We start from the raw sequence: 19583 nt of genomic DNA on the forward strand, positions 1-19583 counted from the left end.
CGTACCTTTCTTGCATTTATTTCATTATTCTGTTATTAGTATTCGACTGCTTATATATTTGTGGGATTCGCCTCGAGCACCGAGGTACCAGAGACCGGGGCGACCCGGTCGCTGGCTGTAGGGATTATTGACCAGAGGATTTTTGGTGACTCGGTCAACACAGAAGATAGCTCACCTCCGGGTCATGAAGACGTGGTCAACATTCCAACCACGTCACGCTGATAGATCTATTTTCTCAGCTTCTCAATAGGACATGATCATTGAACTTCAATTTCTGGGTGGAAAGTCAATTAGCCCATGATTGTCGAATGGCTTATTAATTCCATTGCTTGACTAGTTGATTCTTTTTTCTATTGTCATACTCTACTCTAGTCTACTAGCTAATAATTAGACAATTCCCCTTAGCTTGGCTTGCAAACCATTCTAAACCTATTGAAAAATTTGAGACTTGAGCTAGTTGTCAAATATGATCTAGGAATTTATCCTATTCAATAATTACCTTTAGTTGAGGAATTTTTTTCTCTAATTTAGAGGTGGCCATGATAGAGGACTTGACTGAGCTTTTTCCTTGGCGCACACGTGGACATGGCTTGGCCAGAGCTAACGAAACAAAGAAAAGATGGTTGGAACAATAAATGAAAAATAAAATAAAATAAAACTGCCGCCACTGAGATATTAATACTATAGTTCCTTGTAGAAGAAGAAACCAGAGCCATAATGAGTGAGGTGATTTTTCTGATATTACGTAGGATTAGATATACTGAATGTAAGAGATTCATTTAAATAAATGCAAGATGTAAAATGATTTATTATAGCGAGGCTAACCAAGCAAAGACAAGTGGCAAAAGGACGTTAGAAGGTTCTGGCTCCCATAAAAAGGGAGATCTTTTCTAGAGACTTTTAACCTCTGTTATAATAGAATATAAAAAATTTCTCTACTACAAGTTTTGTTATGTTTACTTTATTAAATATTTAAAAGGGATGAAAAATAAATTTCATGAGTGGATAATTTTGTAGAGAAAAATTTATCCCATACGAATCGGACGGGAAGTAAGGAAAGAAAATTATATAATCTCTGGGTTTTTTTCCTCTTTCACATCCGCCACTCCTCTACTCCCCACCGACTCCTCTCATGTGATTGATCCACTGCCCGCGTTCTTTAGCAACTGAATGATGAAATTTTGCTTGATATATATGAAGAAATGTTTTTGGTATCCAATTCACAAACAGCACAGAGTGAAAGATTTACAAGAACAGAAAGTTATGGCGACCCCCAAATGTGTTATCAATCCAAAGGAAAGTGGAGAGGAGGCGGGCCAGAGAACTGATCCATTTAGGTGGATGATTGATGGTTTCTCAACAATTGCAAATCGAGGTGCTGATATGTATTACTCAAGGAGTTTCACAGCCTGTGATTTAAAATGGTAATTCCAATTTATTTATTTATTTGTGTGCGTTGACAAAATAAATATGTTGGTTTTAGAAGAAGATGGTGAGAAATATGTTGGTTTTTACCTCTTGAATGATGATGCAGATTCAAAAATCTCAGAGATCAAAGCAATCTACAAGCTCTTCATATTTGATCAACTACATGCGGAGCACATACAAAAGGAAGGTGACAAAACATTTGAAGTTCCAGAATAATTGATCATAATACAGGAAGTTGCTCTTACCGGGACTTGTTGGTGTAGTTAATTATCATGTTATTATCTTCATTTGTTTTTTTTAATGTAGGCGAAGACTATTTCCATAGCAAATCCCATGGATTTTGTTGTAAGGTTGCATTGAACAAGTTCAACAGTCCAAAATCTGGTCTACTTGTCAATGATCGTTGCGTCTTTGGAGCTCAAATCTTGGAGGCTTTTGCATGCAAATCAGACAAAGAAGGAATCCATGAATCCTTGTCCCTTAAAAAGACCTAACTCCTCGAATATATACTTGGGTGATCAAGGATGTTTCCAAATCTAAGGAGACACTAGTTTCTGGAGCTTTTGCTGCAGGCGGCTACAACTGGTATTCCGTTACTTGTTCTTTAATTGATCATAGCTACGAGAATATAAAATTTAAGATATTGGGGCGTCGGTGGCGAGCATATTCGCCTTTTGTCATCATATAAGATTTAAGATATAATTATTCGTTTTGTTTGATATTCGACTTGTCTAGGTGTATCTGGCTCTTTCCAAACTTAGACACATACAAAGACTCCCTTGGTGTTTTCTTGAGGATGGACAATAATGCTGCTAGTCTTTCTTCCAAGACAAGTGTCTATGTGGATTTTAGCCTTTGCTTGTTGGATCTACACAATGCCAACCATCAATGGCGGAGCCAGGAATTATAAACTACCCGGGCTAAAAATTTAAAATTAAAATCGAAATTGTCGATCATAAAATTTTTTATTGCTAATGCATTTTGTGAAAAAAATTTAATTTCGTCGTTAAATTTTGCAATGAAATTTAATATCCATTGCTAAATCTAGTGACGAAATTAAATTTCCATCGCTAATTTTCTTAATATTGTAAAAAATAAATATTAAAAAATTATAATATTATCACACAAAAAATATTTCAAACGTTTTTTTTTACAAGACAAATAGAAGAATATAACTTATATCTTTACTTCAACCAAAATCCAAAATTCATTAAAAAAAAACTCATTTGTCAAACAAACCCATAGAAAAATAATAGATATTAAAAAATATATCAGAATGCAAATTATCAAATAATACAAGTTGAGTAGAATGACTAACTTACGGGACTAGACAAGCACATCAAATAGGCAACTAAAACTGATTTGAAATCATATCAATTCTAGACAAAAGGTACCATAAAAGTAAGTTTAACGATAACTCTAGAATTAATCTTTAGGTCGTTGTGGATAATGATACTGTGAGCTGCATCAACAATAATGACCTTGAAGTATTTGTCAGTCGAACCCTATAAAACACGAGAGCACTAGTCAATTCGTTAGCAGTATAAAGTTCAATAGCATGAAAAGGAAAACTAAACTCACCTCATTAATACAAAATATTAGAAGTGTAACAAACGTAAACAAATAAAAGTCTTGAAAGGTTGAGGGGCCAAAGTCAAGTTCTGCAAAGGGAATCTCTTTGATGTTTCTTCTTGAGTTCTGCAAAAGAAAATTATATTTAAAATGGATAGAAAATCAAAATCTAACAAAACACCAATATACTATTAGGAATAAATAATTAGTCGATGCTTAAAGGTCTTCATGGTCGTTGATTGCCCGATAAAATGAAGCATGTAGTAATTCTTCATAGTGTTTTGTGATTATGTGCCAACAAAAGAAATGAAAGAAAATAAATGTGCAACTGTAATATACAGAGTATATATTAAAATTTTGAATTTTAAGAATAAAAAAGAAATTAAAATAGGCTCAATACGAATACACGCCTAATTTGTCAAGTGAAAAACAGATAATAGATAAACCAAATCTAGGAAGAATACCTTCAACACTATTCTTGAACCAAATCAAACATCACCAAAAACCTTTAAGTTGTCAAGGTTAACAATACTGGGTATGGACTTGAAACGAGAATGGAAGTTTGCCACCTACAAGTTGAGAAGCAAAATTAATCAAACAAATTGCTAGCTAACAAACAACTAATTAAAGTTAAAAAACCGCTTGGTCGTGATTTTACTTTCTTAAATGTATGTCCAAGTAAAAAAATATAAAGTTAGGCAAGATACAGAAAGTAAAAAAGGGTAGTTGAAATCATATTGTTCCTTATAGAAAAGATGATGGATGTATACTTGCATACTAGAAGAAGATTAAATGTTGCCTTCACGGGCAAAAAAAGGAATTGTGGTACATTAATCTCATTCACATTGTTAAAAACTGTTAAAGCATACTTTGGTACGTTTTAGATATATGTGATTTGAACTACAAGAGACAAAGTATCTAAGCAGCTAAAAGATTACTTGAATTGCCGCTCCAGCTGGAGTTCCATTTCAAGAACTTTCACGCCATCAACTTCCTAAATAAAAGTCGAAAAAAATTAATTAGCACAAATAAGTCACAAAGTAAAAAAAATCATTTTATGATCCATATATACATACATATATTATTGAAGTTGTGATCTACGATTCTTCAAAGTATAATATTCATCAATTATAGAATCTGAATCAATACTTGCAGCAAACTCTCTCTCAATGTGAATAATCATAGAATCGGTCAAAAAATCCTCTCCCATTCTATTACGAAGAACTGTTTTCATATGCTTCATAGCTGAAAATGCACGCTCTGTAGTTGCCGTAGAAACATGCAAAGTTAAAACTAGACGAATCAACTTGTCAATCAAATTATAATATTGCAATTTTTTTGTTTCAAATAACCCTTGGCACAATTCTGAGATAGTGGACATTTTTTGAAATTTTTCATGACAAACCACATTGAGCTCATAATGTTGTAGTTGACACCTCAAATTATGCATTTCCTGTTCAGTGAAGTCCTCAGGATAATACTTCTCAGCGAGAGTGCAAATCTTATCAATGTTGAACCAATTAAAATTATCTTTTGGGTCTAAGGCGGAGCTAAGCATAAGAAGTTCTACTGTCTCATCACTGAATCTAGAGTTTAACTCTTCCAATTGAAAATCTATTGCAGTATTAAATATATCGTAATGAAAGTGATGCTCAACTGTGATGGTATCCCTTTGCCGACATGAACGACTAGAATGCTTATAATGAGCACTCATGTCTGGTATATCAATATCTAATCTTGTGCAAAATGATTTGACATATGAAAGAAGAATATCAAAACCATCATTTCTCAATGTCAAAAGAAGTGCTTTAGTTGTAGAGACCAAATCCATTGCATTTATGATATCAAGAGATTTATGTTGCAAGGCACGACAAAGTAAATCTGTGATCCCCATAATTTTATGCATCAAATGCAAAATAAAAATGAAATCAAAAGACTTCATCACTATTAAGGAACCGCCAGCTTCCCCACGCATCGAAGTAGAGGAACCATCAGTGACAATGTTTTCAAGCACATTAATAATTGCATTATACTTATCTATTAAGTCGCAAATAGATTCAAAATGGGAGCTCCAACGAGTAGTTCCTGCTCGATGCAAAGTACCAATCTGATTAGCTCCTCGCCCAGTCTCACGTTCACCGACAACAACAGAATGTGCAATTTCATTAACTTGAGCAGATTGTAACTCGGCATTGCGTTTGGCAGAAGATGTAACAAGATTAACAATAGTCGTCATATTCGAAAAGAAAAGCCATATAGAGATCTCATTTTCAGCAGCTGCAACTAACGCTAGTTGGAGTCGGTGGGCAAAACAATGCACATAATATGCATAGGGGCAATCTTTAAGAAATAAAGCTTGCAATCCATTAAAAGCACCAGACATGTTGCTAGCACCATCATACCCTTGACCTCGCATATTATGTATTTCTAGATTATATCTAGTGAGTACATCACATATTTCTTTCTTAAGTGTTGCAGCTGTGGTGTCATGAACATGCACAATTTGAAAAAAACGCTCCCGTAAAAAGCCATGGACATCAACAAATCTCAAAATTATAGCCATCTGTTCTTTGTTAGATACATCCTTCGCTTCATCCACCAAAATACAAAACTTAGAATCTCCAATTTCATCACGGATTTTATTTCTGACTCTGTTACCAATAATATGTAAAATTTCTTTTTGAACATCTGGTGAGGTATACTTTGCATTTCCCGGAGCTTTCTCTAAGATAACATCGCCAATACTAGCATTCCATTTTCCCAAAAGTTTTAGCGTCTCAATGAAATTACCACGATTTTGGGAATCTAAAGTTTCATCATGTCCTCTCAATCCACATGCTTGCAAACTAAGCCAACGAACGCTCTCAATTGTTGCTGCAAGCCTTAATCGATTCTTTCGAATCTGTTCAGAAAATTCTCGATTCATAACTTTATCTATATGTTGAGTTACATTCATCACATCAACAACAGATTTTACAGATTTATTATGCACTGACTTAGAACTTCCCATGTGAGACAAAAAGGCACACTTGGCTCCATCATTAACGCGTTTCCAACTTTTAAACCCTTCAACTGTAAATGCAGATTGTTGTGCTTCACTTAATTCAAAAAGATAACATGGAAAACAAAATGCCGCATCCTTTGAAGAAGAGTACTCCAACCATGGAAATTTTTTAAACCATGTATATTGAAATCGACGATGTTGATTTCCTGATTCAGATCGTGGGTACTCTTGCAATTTAGGTTGATATGGGCCCATTTTAATATAAGCTCGTCTAATTTCATCACGATAATTAACTGGATGTCGCCACATTGGAATACGCAATCCAGGATCTCGTTCAAGTGATGTTTCATCAAACTCAACTCTTTGAGATTTAGAAGAAGGTTCGAACTCCTCATTAGGAATGGATGTATTAGTCTCGGTCCTCTCGGATGATAAAGGATTATCAATTCTTGGCTTAAAGAATGATAGAATATTATTTCCCCTTTTTCTCTCTTGATTTGACATTAAAATAACCTAACACAAATAAACATGGACATGATTAGCTTAGAATCTCATGAATCTTAAAGAACTATTTCTAATACAATTTCTAGTATAAATCTCACCTTCACCTACCTAGATTCAACAACAATAATAGTAGCTAAAAATCCAACATTATTTATTGAATTAAAAAAATACAAAAACTCATTTATTACAAGATACAACAAAGCAACCACGGTGGCATACTCCTAAGAGGATTATAAAAGGATTAAATACTCTACTAACTAGTAATAACAAGAGGTAACACATGTGGTCTTTTTATCACATTTGGCAATCAATCTAGCATTGTTTTTTGCTTGCAACATGAGTGAAAATAAACTTGTGTTACATATTGAAATGCAATGCAGACAATGTCATAGAGAAGCAAAGAAAAAATATATCAAGCTGTTAAGGAAATGTACCAATTTATGGAATCAACAAGATGTCATAATTTCAATGTAGATATTTATTTATTAGCTTCACATAGTAAAAGGAAATGGAACATTTAGCTAAATAGAAGCAAATCATTCATTTCAGTGCTAGTAAGGACTTAATCGAGTGGAGGACTTTCCATATTGAAATTTGGCAGTCAAGTTTCAACCTAGTCTATTCATATGCTGGACTAATCAACAAATTGTAGATAACCAGATAAAAAGTCATGTTAATAATGGAGAATGATCAAATAAAAAAATAGCATTAAATGAACAAATTATAACCAGTTATCAATTCATAGAGAAAAAACAAAGAAATTCCAAACTAGAATAAGAAAACAGAGATGCAATAAATACAATACAGCACATAGAAAAAGCCCTAAATTCGAATTTTTCTTCAAGAAAATTTCTACCTGGCCGATAGAAGAGTTCAGAGTATGCAGGGCTCTTGGGGTTAGTGGTGGACTGGTGGCTAAAGCGGCGAAACTGCAGGCGAAGACTCTTCGCCGAAGAGGGAGAAGGTGGAAAACTCAAAGGCGGAAAAGAAGAGGGAGTTGGCAAAGAGAGAGATGAGGAGGGGAGGACAAGATGCGGGGGTTCTCGATGAAGAGGAAGATGACTTCCTTGAGGATGTTGCAGCCCGAGCAAGCGGTCATCGACTAATCGAGAGAGGCGCGGAACGTGAAGAGCAAGAAGAAGAATCGAGAAGAAATCAAGCGGGGATGTGAGAAAGAGGGATTTTATTTTATTTTTCTTCCTTCTCACTTCGTTGGATTTGGATGCATGAATCGGACGGGTGTGAAAAAAGGATTTTATTTTATTTTTCTTGGTCTCTTTGCTGGATTTGGATGCCACCCGGGCTATAAAGTAAAAAAAAAGGGGCCCCAGGTAAAATTAAAAGGAAACATTACATGATAATAAGGAATTTACAGAAAATGACCCCGGGCTACAGCCCGGGTAACGTTTCACTTGGCTCCGCCTTTGCCAACCATCGGAAGCTTACAGGTTTTGACAATTTGATTGAGTTCCCTGCCTACGCTACAACTTGATCGAGCAATCATCTGAATGTGTTTTTCTTATTTATTTTTGCAGTGAAATATTTGTTCTCGTCAAAGAGTGTCGGTTGGGGATTTTCCAAGTTCTTAAGCTGGAAAGAAGTACAAGATCCATCTAGAGGATTTCTTTGCAACGATACATGCATCGTTGAAGCATCCGTTGTGGTCCTTGGAGTAGACACCATTCATTGAACAGGAATCAAAAGAATTCATTTTGACTTAAATAAGATTATCTGTTCCTTCTTCCAGAGCCGATCTTTGCTGTTTGAAGGAAGACGCTGGACGAAACTATTAATAATGTCCTAATTTTATTCTTCCATTAATTTATATAATAATTATTTTAATCTATAAAATTTTATTTCTTAAAATGGGATAAGAATATTTTTTTAATTGTAAGATGATTTTTTATCACAAGATGATCGTTCCTTTTTATATTTATGTATAATAGAAATTAAAAAAATGAAGCACCAATTCTAAAAATTATGGATATAAATCCTTTTTTCATTTCTATACTATTAAAATTATCTAAGAATAATTATTCTATTTGTACTCAATTTTATTAAGAATACAAGAAGAAAAATACTGACAGAGAAGAAAAACTGACACAAGAGAGGATGCACAGCGTGTCGACGGATTCATTTTCCGTGATACAATCTTACTTTATGCATTTTCTACTGATATGTTAATTGATACAGATAGTTCATATTCTTTTATATCTTGTGCATTTATGAGAGAGATTGGTAGACTACCTTCTCATAGACCGCGGCGATTGACCGTCTCCTTACCATTTGGTGATACTTTGGATGTCACTCAGGAGGTCAGAGGTTGCCCGTTGGACTTTGGTAACGTTATACTCACTGTAGATTTGTTGGTATTGGAAATGGTCGAATTTGATATTATCCTGGGCATGGATTGGCTATCAGCATATCATGCCATAGTTGATTGCCAGAAGTGGGTTGTCACTTTCCGACCTCCGAACTAACCCTCTTGGGATTTCACTGGCATCAGAGACTATGGGTCATGCGATTCAGGCTCAGAAACTGCTGTCACATGGATGTCAGAGATTTCTATTGTCGTTGATTGATACTGACGATAGCAGTAACCCTCAGCTCTCAGACGTTCCAGTGGTCCGAGAATATCTAGACGTATTTCCAGACGAGCTTCCAGGTTTGCCTCCCCGAAGGCAAGTGGAGTTTGCTATTGAGTTGATTCCGGGGACTGCACCAACATCGAAAGCTCCTTATCGTATGACACCGAAAGAGTTGGACGAACTGAAGGTTCAACTCCAGGAGTTATTGGATAGGGGATTTATTTGCCCTAGTGTATCTCTGTAGGGTTCTCCCGTACTATTCGTCAAGAAGAGGGATGATACTCTGAGGTTGTGCATCGATTATAGGCAGCTGAATGCAGTGACTATCAGAAATAAGTACCCCTTGCCATGGATTGAGAGGATTTATTTGATCAGCTTAGAGATACATTAGTGTATTCCAAGATTGATCTGCGGTCTGGATATTCAGAAGATAGCTTTCCGCACCAGATACGGACATTATGAGTTTTTGGTAATGTCATTTGGGCTTACCAATGCTCCAGCAGTATTTATGGATTTGATGAACCGTATCTTTCTAGAGTATCTAGACCAGTTCGTTATTGTGTTTATCGATGATATATTGATCTATTCACGTTCCGAGGAGGAACATGCACAGCACCTTCGCATAGTCTTGGAGACTCTTCGACGACATCATCTGTATGCGAAGTTCAGCAAGTGTACATTTTGGCTATCCTCAGTTGGTTTTCTAGGACACGTGATGTCAAGCCGAGGCATTTCAGTAGATCCTCAGAAGATCGAGGCCATCACTAGCTGGGAGCAACCGAAGTCAGTTCAGGAGATCCGCAGTTTCTTGGGACTGGCTAAATATTACAGACGATTCGTTGAGGCTTTCTCCAGTATTGCTATGTCATTGACACATCTGACTAGGGAAGGCGTGAAGTTCACGTGGACAGAGGCTTGTGAGACCAGCTTTCAGGAGCTGAAGCGGAGATTAGTATTAGCACTAGTTTTAGTTTTATCTTCCGGAGAGGACGGATTCGTACTTTACACAGACGCATCTCTACAGGGCTTGGGCGCTGTTTTGATGCAGCACGGCAGGGTAGTTTCCTATGCTTCTCGTTAGTTGAAGGAGCATGAGAAGAACTATCTGGTACACGATTTAGAGCTAGCCGCTATTATCTTTGCTTTGAAGATTTGACGACATCATCTTTATGGTATTACCTTTGAGATTCTTACTGACCATAAGAGTCTCAAATATATTTTCACACAGAAGGAGCTCAATCTCCGACAGAGGAGATGGATGGAGTTCCTGAAGGATTATGATGGCACTATTAGCTACCATCCGGGTAAAGCTAACATGGTTGCTGATGCACTTAGCAGGAAGTCCAGAGGGACTTTAGGTTGTCACTGAGTTTTAGTCACGGACTTGATTCAGGTATTCTCCGAGTTGGACCTTGAAGAGCAGGGACGGACAGAGCAAGACATTCTTGTTACCGTGGTTGCTCAGTCGTCGATCAGGATGAGGATTCGAGAGGCCTAGGCCGGAGATCAACATTTACAGTTTATTAGCAGCCATATAGCTTTCGGACAGCAGACCGAGTTTACACGAGATGACGAGGGTATTGTTTATTTCCGAGGTAGATTGTGTGTGCCTCAGTCTCATCCTATCATGGAGGAGTTACTTCAGGAGGCTCATTGCTCTAGATTTGCTATCCACCCAGGTGTAACTCGTATGTATCGTGATTTGAGACGTTCCTATTGGTGGGACGGTATGAAGAAAGACATTGCAGAGTTTGTAGCTAGATGTCTTGTCTGTCAGCAGGTGAAGGCTGAGCACCAGAGACCTACTGGTTTACTTCAGAGGATCCTTATTCCAGAGTGAAAGTGGGAGCATATTACTATGGATTTTGTGGTAGGATTGCCTAGGACTCGACGAGGCTATGATGCGATTTGGGTAATCGTTGACCGATTAACCAAATCCGCACACTTTTTAGTGATCCGGAAGACTAATTCTCTTGATCGATTAGCAGAGCTATACTGTCGTGAGATTATCAGGTTGCATGGTGTTCCTTTGAGCATTATATCTGATAGAGACCCATGGTTCACGTCCCGATTCTGGCAGAGTCTCCAGCAGGCTTTAGGCACGCAGCTCCGTTTCAGTACGACATTCCATCCGCAGACAGATGGACAGTCAGAGCGGACCATTCAGACTTTAGAGGACATGCTGAGGTCTTGCGTTATGGATTTCGGAGGTAGTTGGGAGGACCACCTACCCTTGGTGGAGTTCGCCTACAACAGCAGCTATCATTCGGCTATCTAGATGGCACTGTTTGAGGCATTGTATGGTAGACCTTGTCGGACACCCATCCTCTGGGAGGAGGTTGGGGAGGCCCAGCTGCTAGGACCTCAGAGAGCTCAGCAGGAGGCAGAGTTGGTTCGTACTATTAGACGGAGGATGTCAGAGGCTCAGGACTGTCAGAAGAGTTATGCGGATAGGAGACAAAGACCCCTGGAGTTCTCTATTGGTGCTCATGTATTTTTGAGAGTTTCACCCACGAAAGGGGTGAAGAGATTTGGTCTTCGAGGTAAGTTAGCTCCACGATATATTAGGCCATTCCAGATCTTGAAGAGGATTGGAGCAGTAGCTTACCGTCTGGCGCTACCACCATCTCTAGCTGGCATTCACGATGTATTCCATGTATCCATGTTGAGGAGACACGTATCCAATCCGGCACATGTTTTGTTAGATATATCAGTTCCCATTCAGCCTGACGTTACTTACAAGGAGGTTCCTGTACCGATTCTGGACCATAGAGAGCGTCAGCTGCGGAACAAGACTGTCCGACTGGTCAAAGACAGATGATAGCATCATTCTGACGAGGAGACTACTTGGGAGCTGGAGGATAAGATCCGAGCTCGATATCCCCATCTGTTTACTTGAGGAATGTGGGTTAGAGTTCCTTTCAGCATTTATACTGTTTGGTTATATTCTAGTGTTTGCTGTTGGTTATAGCGAAATTTGGGAACTAAATTTTTATTAGTAGGGGAGGATGTGAGATATCGGAAAATTTAAATAATAGGGTTATTTGAGAAATAGCCTTATAAAATTTTTCTGAAATTTTTAGAAATTTTCTGGAAATTTTTCGGAACTCGTACGACGAGTTTTGTGGTGACGAATCAATGGGTTTGGATTAAGCCTGTTTAGGATACCCGTTTAAGTGAGGAAAATTTTTAAATTATAAATTCTTTTCCTTATTTCTTTCCTCCCCAAACGCCGAACCTGATCCCGTGCCCTTCTCCTCTTCCCTGTGTTTTCCCGATCTCCTTCTTTCCCCGACTCTTCTCGCTGTTCTCTCTCGCGGACGAGCGACGTCAACGGGAGCGAGGCACTAGCTCTGGCGATCTTTCTCCGCTGGCGTTGACATCCATTGAGCGTCGATCCAACCGAAGCCCTTCTCTCTCGTGGATGGTTCGACGACCCCTTGGTGGCTAGGGCACGGTGAGGAACAAGGTTCGCGTCATCTCCCAACCTACCGACTCCCTCATTCATCTTTCTCGAGTTGCTCACGAAGCGATCCGAGTCTTCTCTAGCCGGATCGGACAGCAACACCATCGGGAGGTGATCCAGAGAGGTAAGGTTTCGTCGGATCATTGTTGATTTAAGGTTTCATTGGGAAATCAGAGGGGGATCATGAACGATCTTGTAATTGGTTTTCCCTTCTGTGTTGATTCATTCTATTACTGTTTTCCCCTGATCAGATCTTTGTTCTCCTCTTCTTTGAGGTTGATTTAGGTCACGGGTTGGGTGAATTCTTTGGAGACAACCGAATGAGGTAAGGTTAGGTTATTAATTCGGTTGGTGTTTGGATCTGTGATCTTCTTGCTTGATTCATTGCTTGATCCGATCAGGAGGAGAGGTTCTGTTCTTGCTGTGGTGTTCTACAATCCAGCAACGTTTCCTTCCGGTAGCAACCATCTACGATTGAGGATCAACAAAGAGTGAATTGTTGATCTCTTCTCTTGATCCGATCAGTGAGGTGAGTTCTGTTTACTGTGAGGTTTTCTTGGTTCCGGCAGCACTTTCTCCCGTAGTTGGGATTGAGGTAAGGAACAGGGAATTGATACATGATTAGTGTAATTAGTTGTTGATCATGTGTAGATTATTTAGTTTTGAATTAATCTAATGGAATGATTAGGGTTAAGGTAATTAACCCTAGTCTTAGATTTCTAATCTGATGGGTGATTAGGGATTAGGTAACTAACTCTAATTGGTCGTTAGATTTAATTAGATAAGTTAGGATTGTGTTGATTAGGGTTTTACCCTAATTTAGTTTTAGGAATTTTATTTAGCTATTTCATTTGGATTTAGCTAAATAAAATATATATATTGTTTGTTTGATACAGGACACTGATTCGAGACAGGCGTCTCGACGTTGGATTTGACGTGATACTATATGCTATTTGAGGCGGGTACCCTTTGACTTATCTTTTTGATATTGTCTTATGATATGTGTAGTTTATATATAATTACTAGTGGTAGTTGGTAGTTTATCACTTCCCTGGTTATAGTTTATTCGATACCTGTAGGCGGTTACTGGTGATTGATAGGTTAGCACATTCCCTTGGTTTTAGTTTAGTTGATACCTGATACATACTTCTACTGTTATTTGCTATACACTAGTCTGATATACTTTTATGTCGTGCCATGCGTATCTGTGTTTATTAAGTTAGATGTATTTATAGTGCTTCACCATACTGGATTAGTTGCCATATATGTTTGATACGTGTCCTTGGATTCATGATACTTATATCATTGTTATATGTGGTGTTCTTGGATTTATGCTGCTTATATCATGGTTATATATATATATATATATATGCGTTTACCTTTTTGGCACGCACATATATGGAGGAGGCTATGTTCAGGTATGACATACTGTAGTATCATGCACCATATCGTATGATTGCATGCTGGGCGATTGACGACTCCATTATTGTTAAGCTCGTCGGCCGGCTAGATGGACCTGCACACACGTGACCACTGCATGGGTAGTGGCACAACACTTAGGGTGTGTATGACAGGTTGCTCGGTGGTGCTCCGCTGGGGTGCTCATGGGTAGTACGATGATAGCGTGGTAGCACGCCGAGGTCCCTCCCCGTCATTGCGTACCGGGAGATGAGAGCATTGCGCTCCCTCACTATGTTTGAGGTAGGAGGATAGGTGTACTCTGACAGCATCCCGTCCACTCGGTCACTCTTCAGGGGTAGTGATGGTAGAATGCACGGTGTCACAGCCCTACCCACTCGGTCTCACCATTGTGTGTGAGCGTCAGGGGCATGTCATATCGCATCATATGCATTGCATTGATTGTGATTGTTGCGTATTGGATGATGCATTTGGTGGTGCGATATGATCGATGCATACAGATACATGCTTATTTGCTCGACTATTTTTACCTGTATGTTCACGCTATAGCTCGAAGATTTGCAGTGAGTTTATTTCGATTATGCATTTCTTCATATTCTTGCTGTAGACTGTATTTTTTTCTAGCGTTGTACCTTCGGTATTCTATTAGTATGATGCTAAATTGGAGTTTCTATGGGTTGGGAGATTGTACTTTAGGTTATTACTGGTGGTTATATGTCATGCATATATCTATTGGATTACCTGCTGAGTTCTTTGGACTCACACCGTTATATTACTATTTTTCAGGTTGAGACCGTCGGGAGAGATTCTAGTCGCTAGCCCCCATTGTCGCGAGGATTTCTTATTATTGATTTCTGTTATGGTTTCTATGTATATACTTGTGATATGGGTTTTGTATTGTGGACTTTATGTTGCACATTCGGGTTTACTACTTTTGTTTTCCGCTGCGGATATTTCATTACTTCGTGGATTTTATTTCTTCGTTGTAGTGGAGTAGGATTACATATATCTGCGATGAATTTTATATCGTCTTTCCTTTTTATAAATTTTGTTGACAGCCGGAGGCTATATATTAAACTGTGTGGATTGTCTATTAAAACTGTGTGGATTGTTTACTATTTGTGTGTATTGTTCCGGCCGTGTGGGCCGATGGTTTATATATATGTATTTTGGATTCATATTGTCACCCGTACAGGGGAGATGCTGCCGAAATTTCTTCTGGCAGAGACTACTTGGGGTGTGTAATCAATTTTTATAAATCTCACTTCAAATCATTTACCTTTTTTTTTATCTTTAGTCAAAGAAGGAAAAAAATGATGTTCCTTTGTAACACTGGTTTCAAATTCCAACTTCAACTGATCAATTGAAATGAAAAAAAAATGAAAGCTACTTAAAACTTTCTTTTGACTCAAAAGCATTTTATTATTTCAGCCCAATTAATGTATATACTTACCACATATGATATCCTACAAAAGGATAAGTGCCACCAGATGACACTCATTTACCATAAAATCAAATTTGAGTTGCACGATCTCAATAAGATGTTGAAATAAGTGAGTAAGTTAATCATAAATCTTTTACTTATAGAGATTAAAGACTTATGATCTAACACGATCAAGCAGAATATTTGGTTTCAAAATTAACAAAACCACCATATAAGATGACGCTAATGATATCACAAAGGTCTAACGAACATAAAAGTAAAGAGTTACAATATTGATCCAAAATTAATGATGTTTAGATGAGGCAACAACCTTTAATTGGTAAATAATATTATTACCATAGCAAATTAATTCCCTGTCAGAAGTGAGTGGGGCAGTATTATGTTGACATGGAGTTCTATTATGAAAATTAGCAAAATCAGACAATTCATACATGAAACAATAAATATCAAACGCAAACAAGGTTAAATGGCTTGCATGATACATAAGCAACAACTCCAAATTGTGACCTTCATCAAATATTTAGTAGCTTACATATAAAGTTATAAAATTATAGTATATTTGGATAATAAAGATTAAATATATAAAGTTATAAAATTATCCTCATTATTTTTAAAGACTTACGCATTCAAAAATATAGTGTATCTTGCATACATTTATTAGTTAAGACTTATGCATTCAAGCAAAGATAAAACTACTCCATGCCTAAAAGGTAAGAAACCCTTCTTGGAGTTCTGCATGCTAAAACGAGCAAGGATCGTATATATATATGAAGCTTGAGATAGACACAACATTCTTTTCTTGCGATCCCTTATGACTTTGATCCCAAGAATGTGTGCACATTCTCCTAAGTCCTTCATATCAAATTGTTTGGACAACCATACCCTTACGTTCGATAATACCTTAACATTGTTGCCAATTAACAAAATATCATCTACGTATAGTACAAGAAATACCACCACGTTTCCGTTACACTTCTTGTATACACAAGACTCATCCGGACACTGAATAAATCCATGTGACTGGATTACTTCATTAAACCGGATGTTCCAAGACCTTGAAGCTTGCTTTAGTCCATAAATGGACCGATTGAGCTTGCACACTAGATGCTCTTTGCCCTTTTCAATGAACCCTTCTGGTTGCTTCATATGGATGTTTTCTTCAAGACTTCCATTAAGGAAAGCTGTCTTGACATCCATTTTCCAAATCTCATAATCCATATGAGCGGCAATGGATAAGAGTATCCGGATAGACTTAAGCATGACTACCGGTAAAAGGTCTCCTCATAATCGATTCCTTCTTTCTGAGTGTACCCTTTCGCAATAAGCTTTGCTTTGAAGGTTTCTACCTTCCCGTCTGTCCCTCTTTTCCTTTTGTAGATCCACTTGCATCCAACGGCTTTTACACCATCAGGTGGTTCTATAAGCTCCCAGACCTTATTAGAGTACATAGACTCTATTTCAGAATTCATTGCCTTTTGCCAAGATACTGCATCTATATCTTGGAGTGCTTCGTCATATGTCCGGGGATCAGGTTCATGTTTACCCGGGATCAAGTCCGAAGACTCTCCCAAAAACATGAATCTCTCATATTCCCTCACAACCCTCCCACTACGACGAGGCATCGTCTGTGGTTGTGTATCATGTGTGACACGTGTTGTAGTCTCTTGTGGTACTTCATCTTGTACTGTTGGTACTAAAGTAGACATGTACTCTCTAAGTTCTTCTAGAACAATTTTGCTACTGGGCTTGTGATCCATTATATAGTCTTCTTCTAAAAACTTGGCATTGGTGCTAACAATGACCTTCTGGTCTTTAGGACTATAAAATAAACCACCTTTCGTTCCTCTGGGATAACCCACAAATACACGAACTTCTGTACGATATTCTAACTTATTAGCATCTGGTTTCAGCACATGTGCTGGACTACCCCAAATCTGAATATGTCTTAGATTGGGCTTTCACCCATTTCACAATTCTATGGGAGTAGAAGATACTGATTTAGAAGGTACTAAGTTCAGAATGTGCGCTGACGTTTCCAGAGCGTATCCCCAAAATGAATTTGGTAATTCTGAATAACTCATCATTGATCTAACCATCTCCATAAGAGTCCTATTCCTTCGTTCTGCCACACCATTCTGTTGGGGTGTTCCAGGTGCGGACAACTGGGATTGAATCCCGACCTCTAATAAGTAATTCCTAAACTCTCCTAAGAGGTATTCGCCACCACGATCAGACCGTAGTGTCTTGATACTTTTATCTAGACGTTTCTCCACATCAGCCTTGTACTCTTTGAACTTATCAAAGCACTCGGACTTGCGGCGCATTAGGTAAATGTATCTGTATCTTGAATAATCATCTATAAAAGAGACAAAATATTCAAAACCACCTCTAGCCTGGATAGACATAGGACCACACAAATCAGAATGAACCAGTTCTAATGCATCTTTGGCTCTATACCCCTTAGCCTTAAAAGGCCTTTTGGTCATTTTACCTTCCAAACAAGATTCACAAGTTGGAAAATTTTCCAACTCTAATGAACCCAAGAGTCCATCGGCTATAAGCCTTTGAATCCTACTCAAGTTAATATGACCAAGCCTTAGATGTCAAAGATACACTTGGTTCATCTTCGAAGGTTCTTTTCTCTTATTGGAATTAGAAGATGTATTATTAATTTTCATTTGTTGTTTTGTGAGAGAAATTAGATTCAAAGTATATAAATTGCCAACCAATGCACCAGAACAGATAATAACCCTATTTTTCTGTATAACTACATTGTTATTAAATGAAACAGAATATCCATCCAAATACAGTTTAGAAACTGAAATTAAATTATTTCTAAAACTGGGTACATAAAGACAATTTCTTAAAACCAATTTTCTCTCCCTATCAAAAGATAAGTAGATGTCTCCCACTGTAACAGCCGCCACCTTAGTAGCATTGCCCATGTAGACGGTTATCTCTCTTTCAAATAATCGTCGGGTTTCCTGGAACCCCTACAAAGAATTGAAGACATGATCAGTGGCTCCCGTATCTACACACCAGGTGCTGGTAGATAACACCGCTAAACATGTTTCAACAACTAGAGCATGAGATATACCTTTATTGTTCTGATTCCTACGAGGACAGTCCGCCTTCCAATGCCCTGACTGCTTGCAGATTAAGCACTTTCCCTTCGGCTTCTTCACTCCAGCTTTGGGTCCTATACTCTGAGGTTTATTCACCTTTTTTGATGAGCCAACTTATTTCTTCTTCTTCTTGCCTTTCGGTTTAGAAGTAGAACCATTTTCAGCATAGTGAATCTGAGAATTATGACGAAATAGTCCTTCTGCTGCCTGAAGTTCTGTCAGTAGTTCCGCCAATGAATACATCCTTTTATTCATATTATAGTTCAAGCGGAATTGCTCAAAACTTCTATGTAGCATTTGGAGGATCATGTCGATCTGGATTTCCCCATCAATTTCTCCTCCAAGGATTTGTATTTCGTTTAGATAAGTCATCATCTTTAGGATATGATCCCTTACGGGAGTACCCTCTTGCATGGTGGCCGTCATTAACTTTCTCATGGCTTCTTGCCTAGAGGCCCTATCCTGGTGACCAAAGAGTTCTTTGAGATTGTTGATAATATCATAAGCTGTTGGTAAATCTTGATGCTGATGTTGCAATACATTTGACATTGAAGCCAAAATGTAACACCGCGCCATCTCATTTGCTTTTATCCATTTCCTATGATACTCAATCTCCTCTTGGGTAGATTCACCATTGGGCGTATCAGGACAAGGCTCAGCCAGTACAAACTTATAGCTTTCAGTAGTTAGAACAATGTTCAGGTTCCTTTTCCAATCTATGTAGTTAGGACCAGTAAGTCTGTTCTCTTTTAGTATGATGACCAGTGGGTTGAAAGTCATCCTAAGAATTACAAAATAACTTTGGTCAGGACTCTAAATTTAGAATAATATTGATTCCTCAAACAATACTATTTTAAATTAACCAATACCTCAAAATATCGTGAATTTTGTATGCCACAATAGTGTGGATGTATACAAATTCAACATTTGTAAAAGGAGAGTGTAACCCATTAATTTTATTATCTTATCAACCTAACTTTTTGACAAATAAAATTAATAGTTGGTTTCCTTTGGTCACACAAATAATAACAGT

At 37.8% G+C, this 19583-nt stretch overlaps 1 protein-coding gene and 2 long non-coding RNA genes across 4 annotated transcripts; 2 read left to right on the forward strand and 1 right to left on the reverse strand.

Moving 5' to 3' along the window:
* On the forward strand, positions 1–2341 carry LOC121989121. Its single transcript, XR_006114183.1, has 3 exons — positions 1–1424; positions 1535–2013; positions 2164–2341. It is a non-coding gene; the product is annotated as an uncharacterized LOC121989121 (long non-coding RNA).
* A 1740-nt stretch (positions 2342–4081) lies between these two features.
* Positions 4082–7957, reverse strand: LOC121991427 (zinc finger MYM-type protein 1-like). Its single transcript, XM_042545431.1, has 2 exons — positions 7365–7957; positions 4082–6517 (listed from the first exon to the last, which is right to left on the reverse strand). Exon 2 carries the CDS (start codon positions 6506–6508, stop codon positions 4082–4084), a length of 2427 nt encoding a protein of 808 aa, XP_042401365.1. The 5' UTR covers positions 6509–6517; positions 7365–7957.
* A 4375-nt stretch (positions 7958–12332) lies between these two features.
* Positions 12333–14942, forward strand: LOC121990570. 2 transcript variants are annotated; one of them, XR_006114629.1, is made up of 4 exons: positions 12333–12686; positions 12848–12887; positions 12964–13091; positions 14768–14942. It is a non-coding gene; the product is annotated as an uncharacterized LOC121990570 (long non-coding RNA). The 2 variants fall into 2 exon arrangements; XR_006114628.1 differs by lacking the exon at positions 14768–14942 and adding an exon at positions 13459–13965.
* Positions 14943–19583: the final 4641 nt, after the last annotated feature.

The sequence above is a fragment of the Zingiber officinale genome, chromosome 6B (assembly GCF_018446385.1).
Source record: "Zingiber officinale cultivar Zhangliang chromosome 6B, Zo_v1.1, whole genome shotgun sequence".
Classification (NCBI taxonomy): Eukaryota; Viridiplantae; Streptophyta; class Magnoliopsida; order Zingiberales; family Zingiberaceae; genus Zingiber; species Zingiber officinale.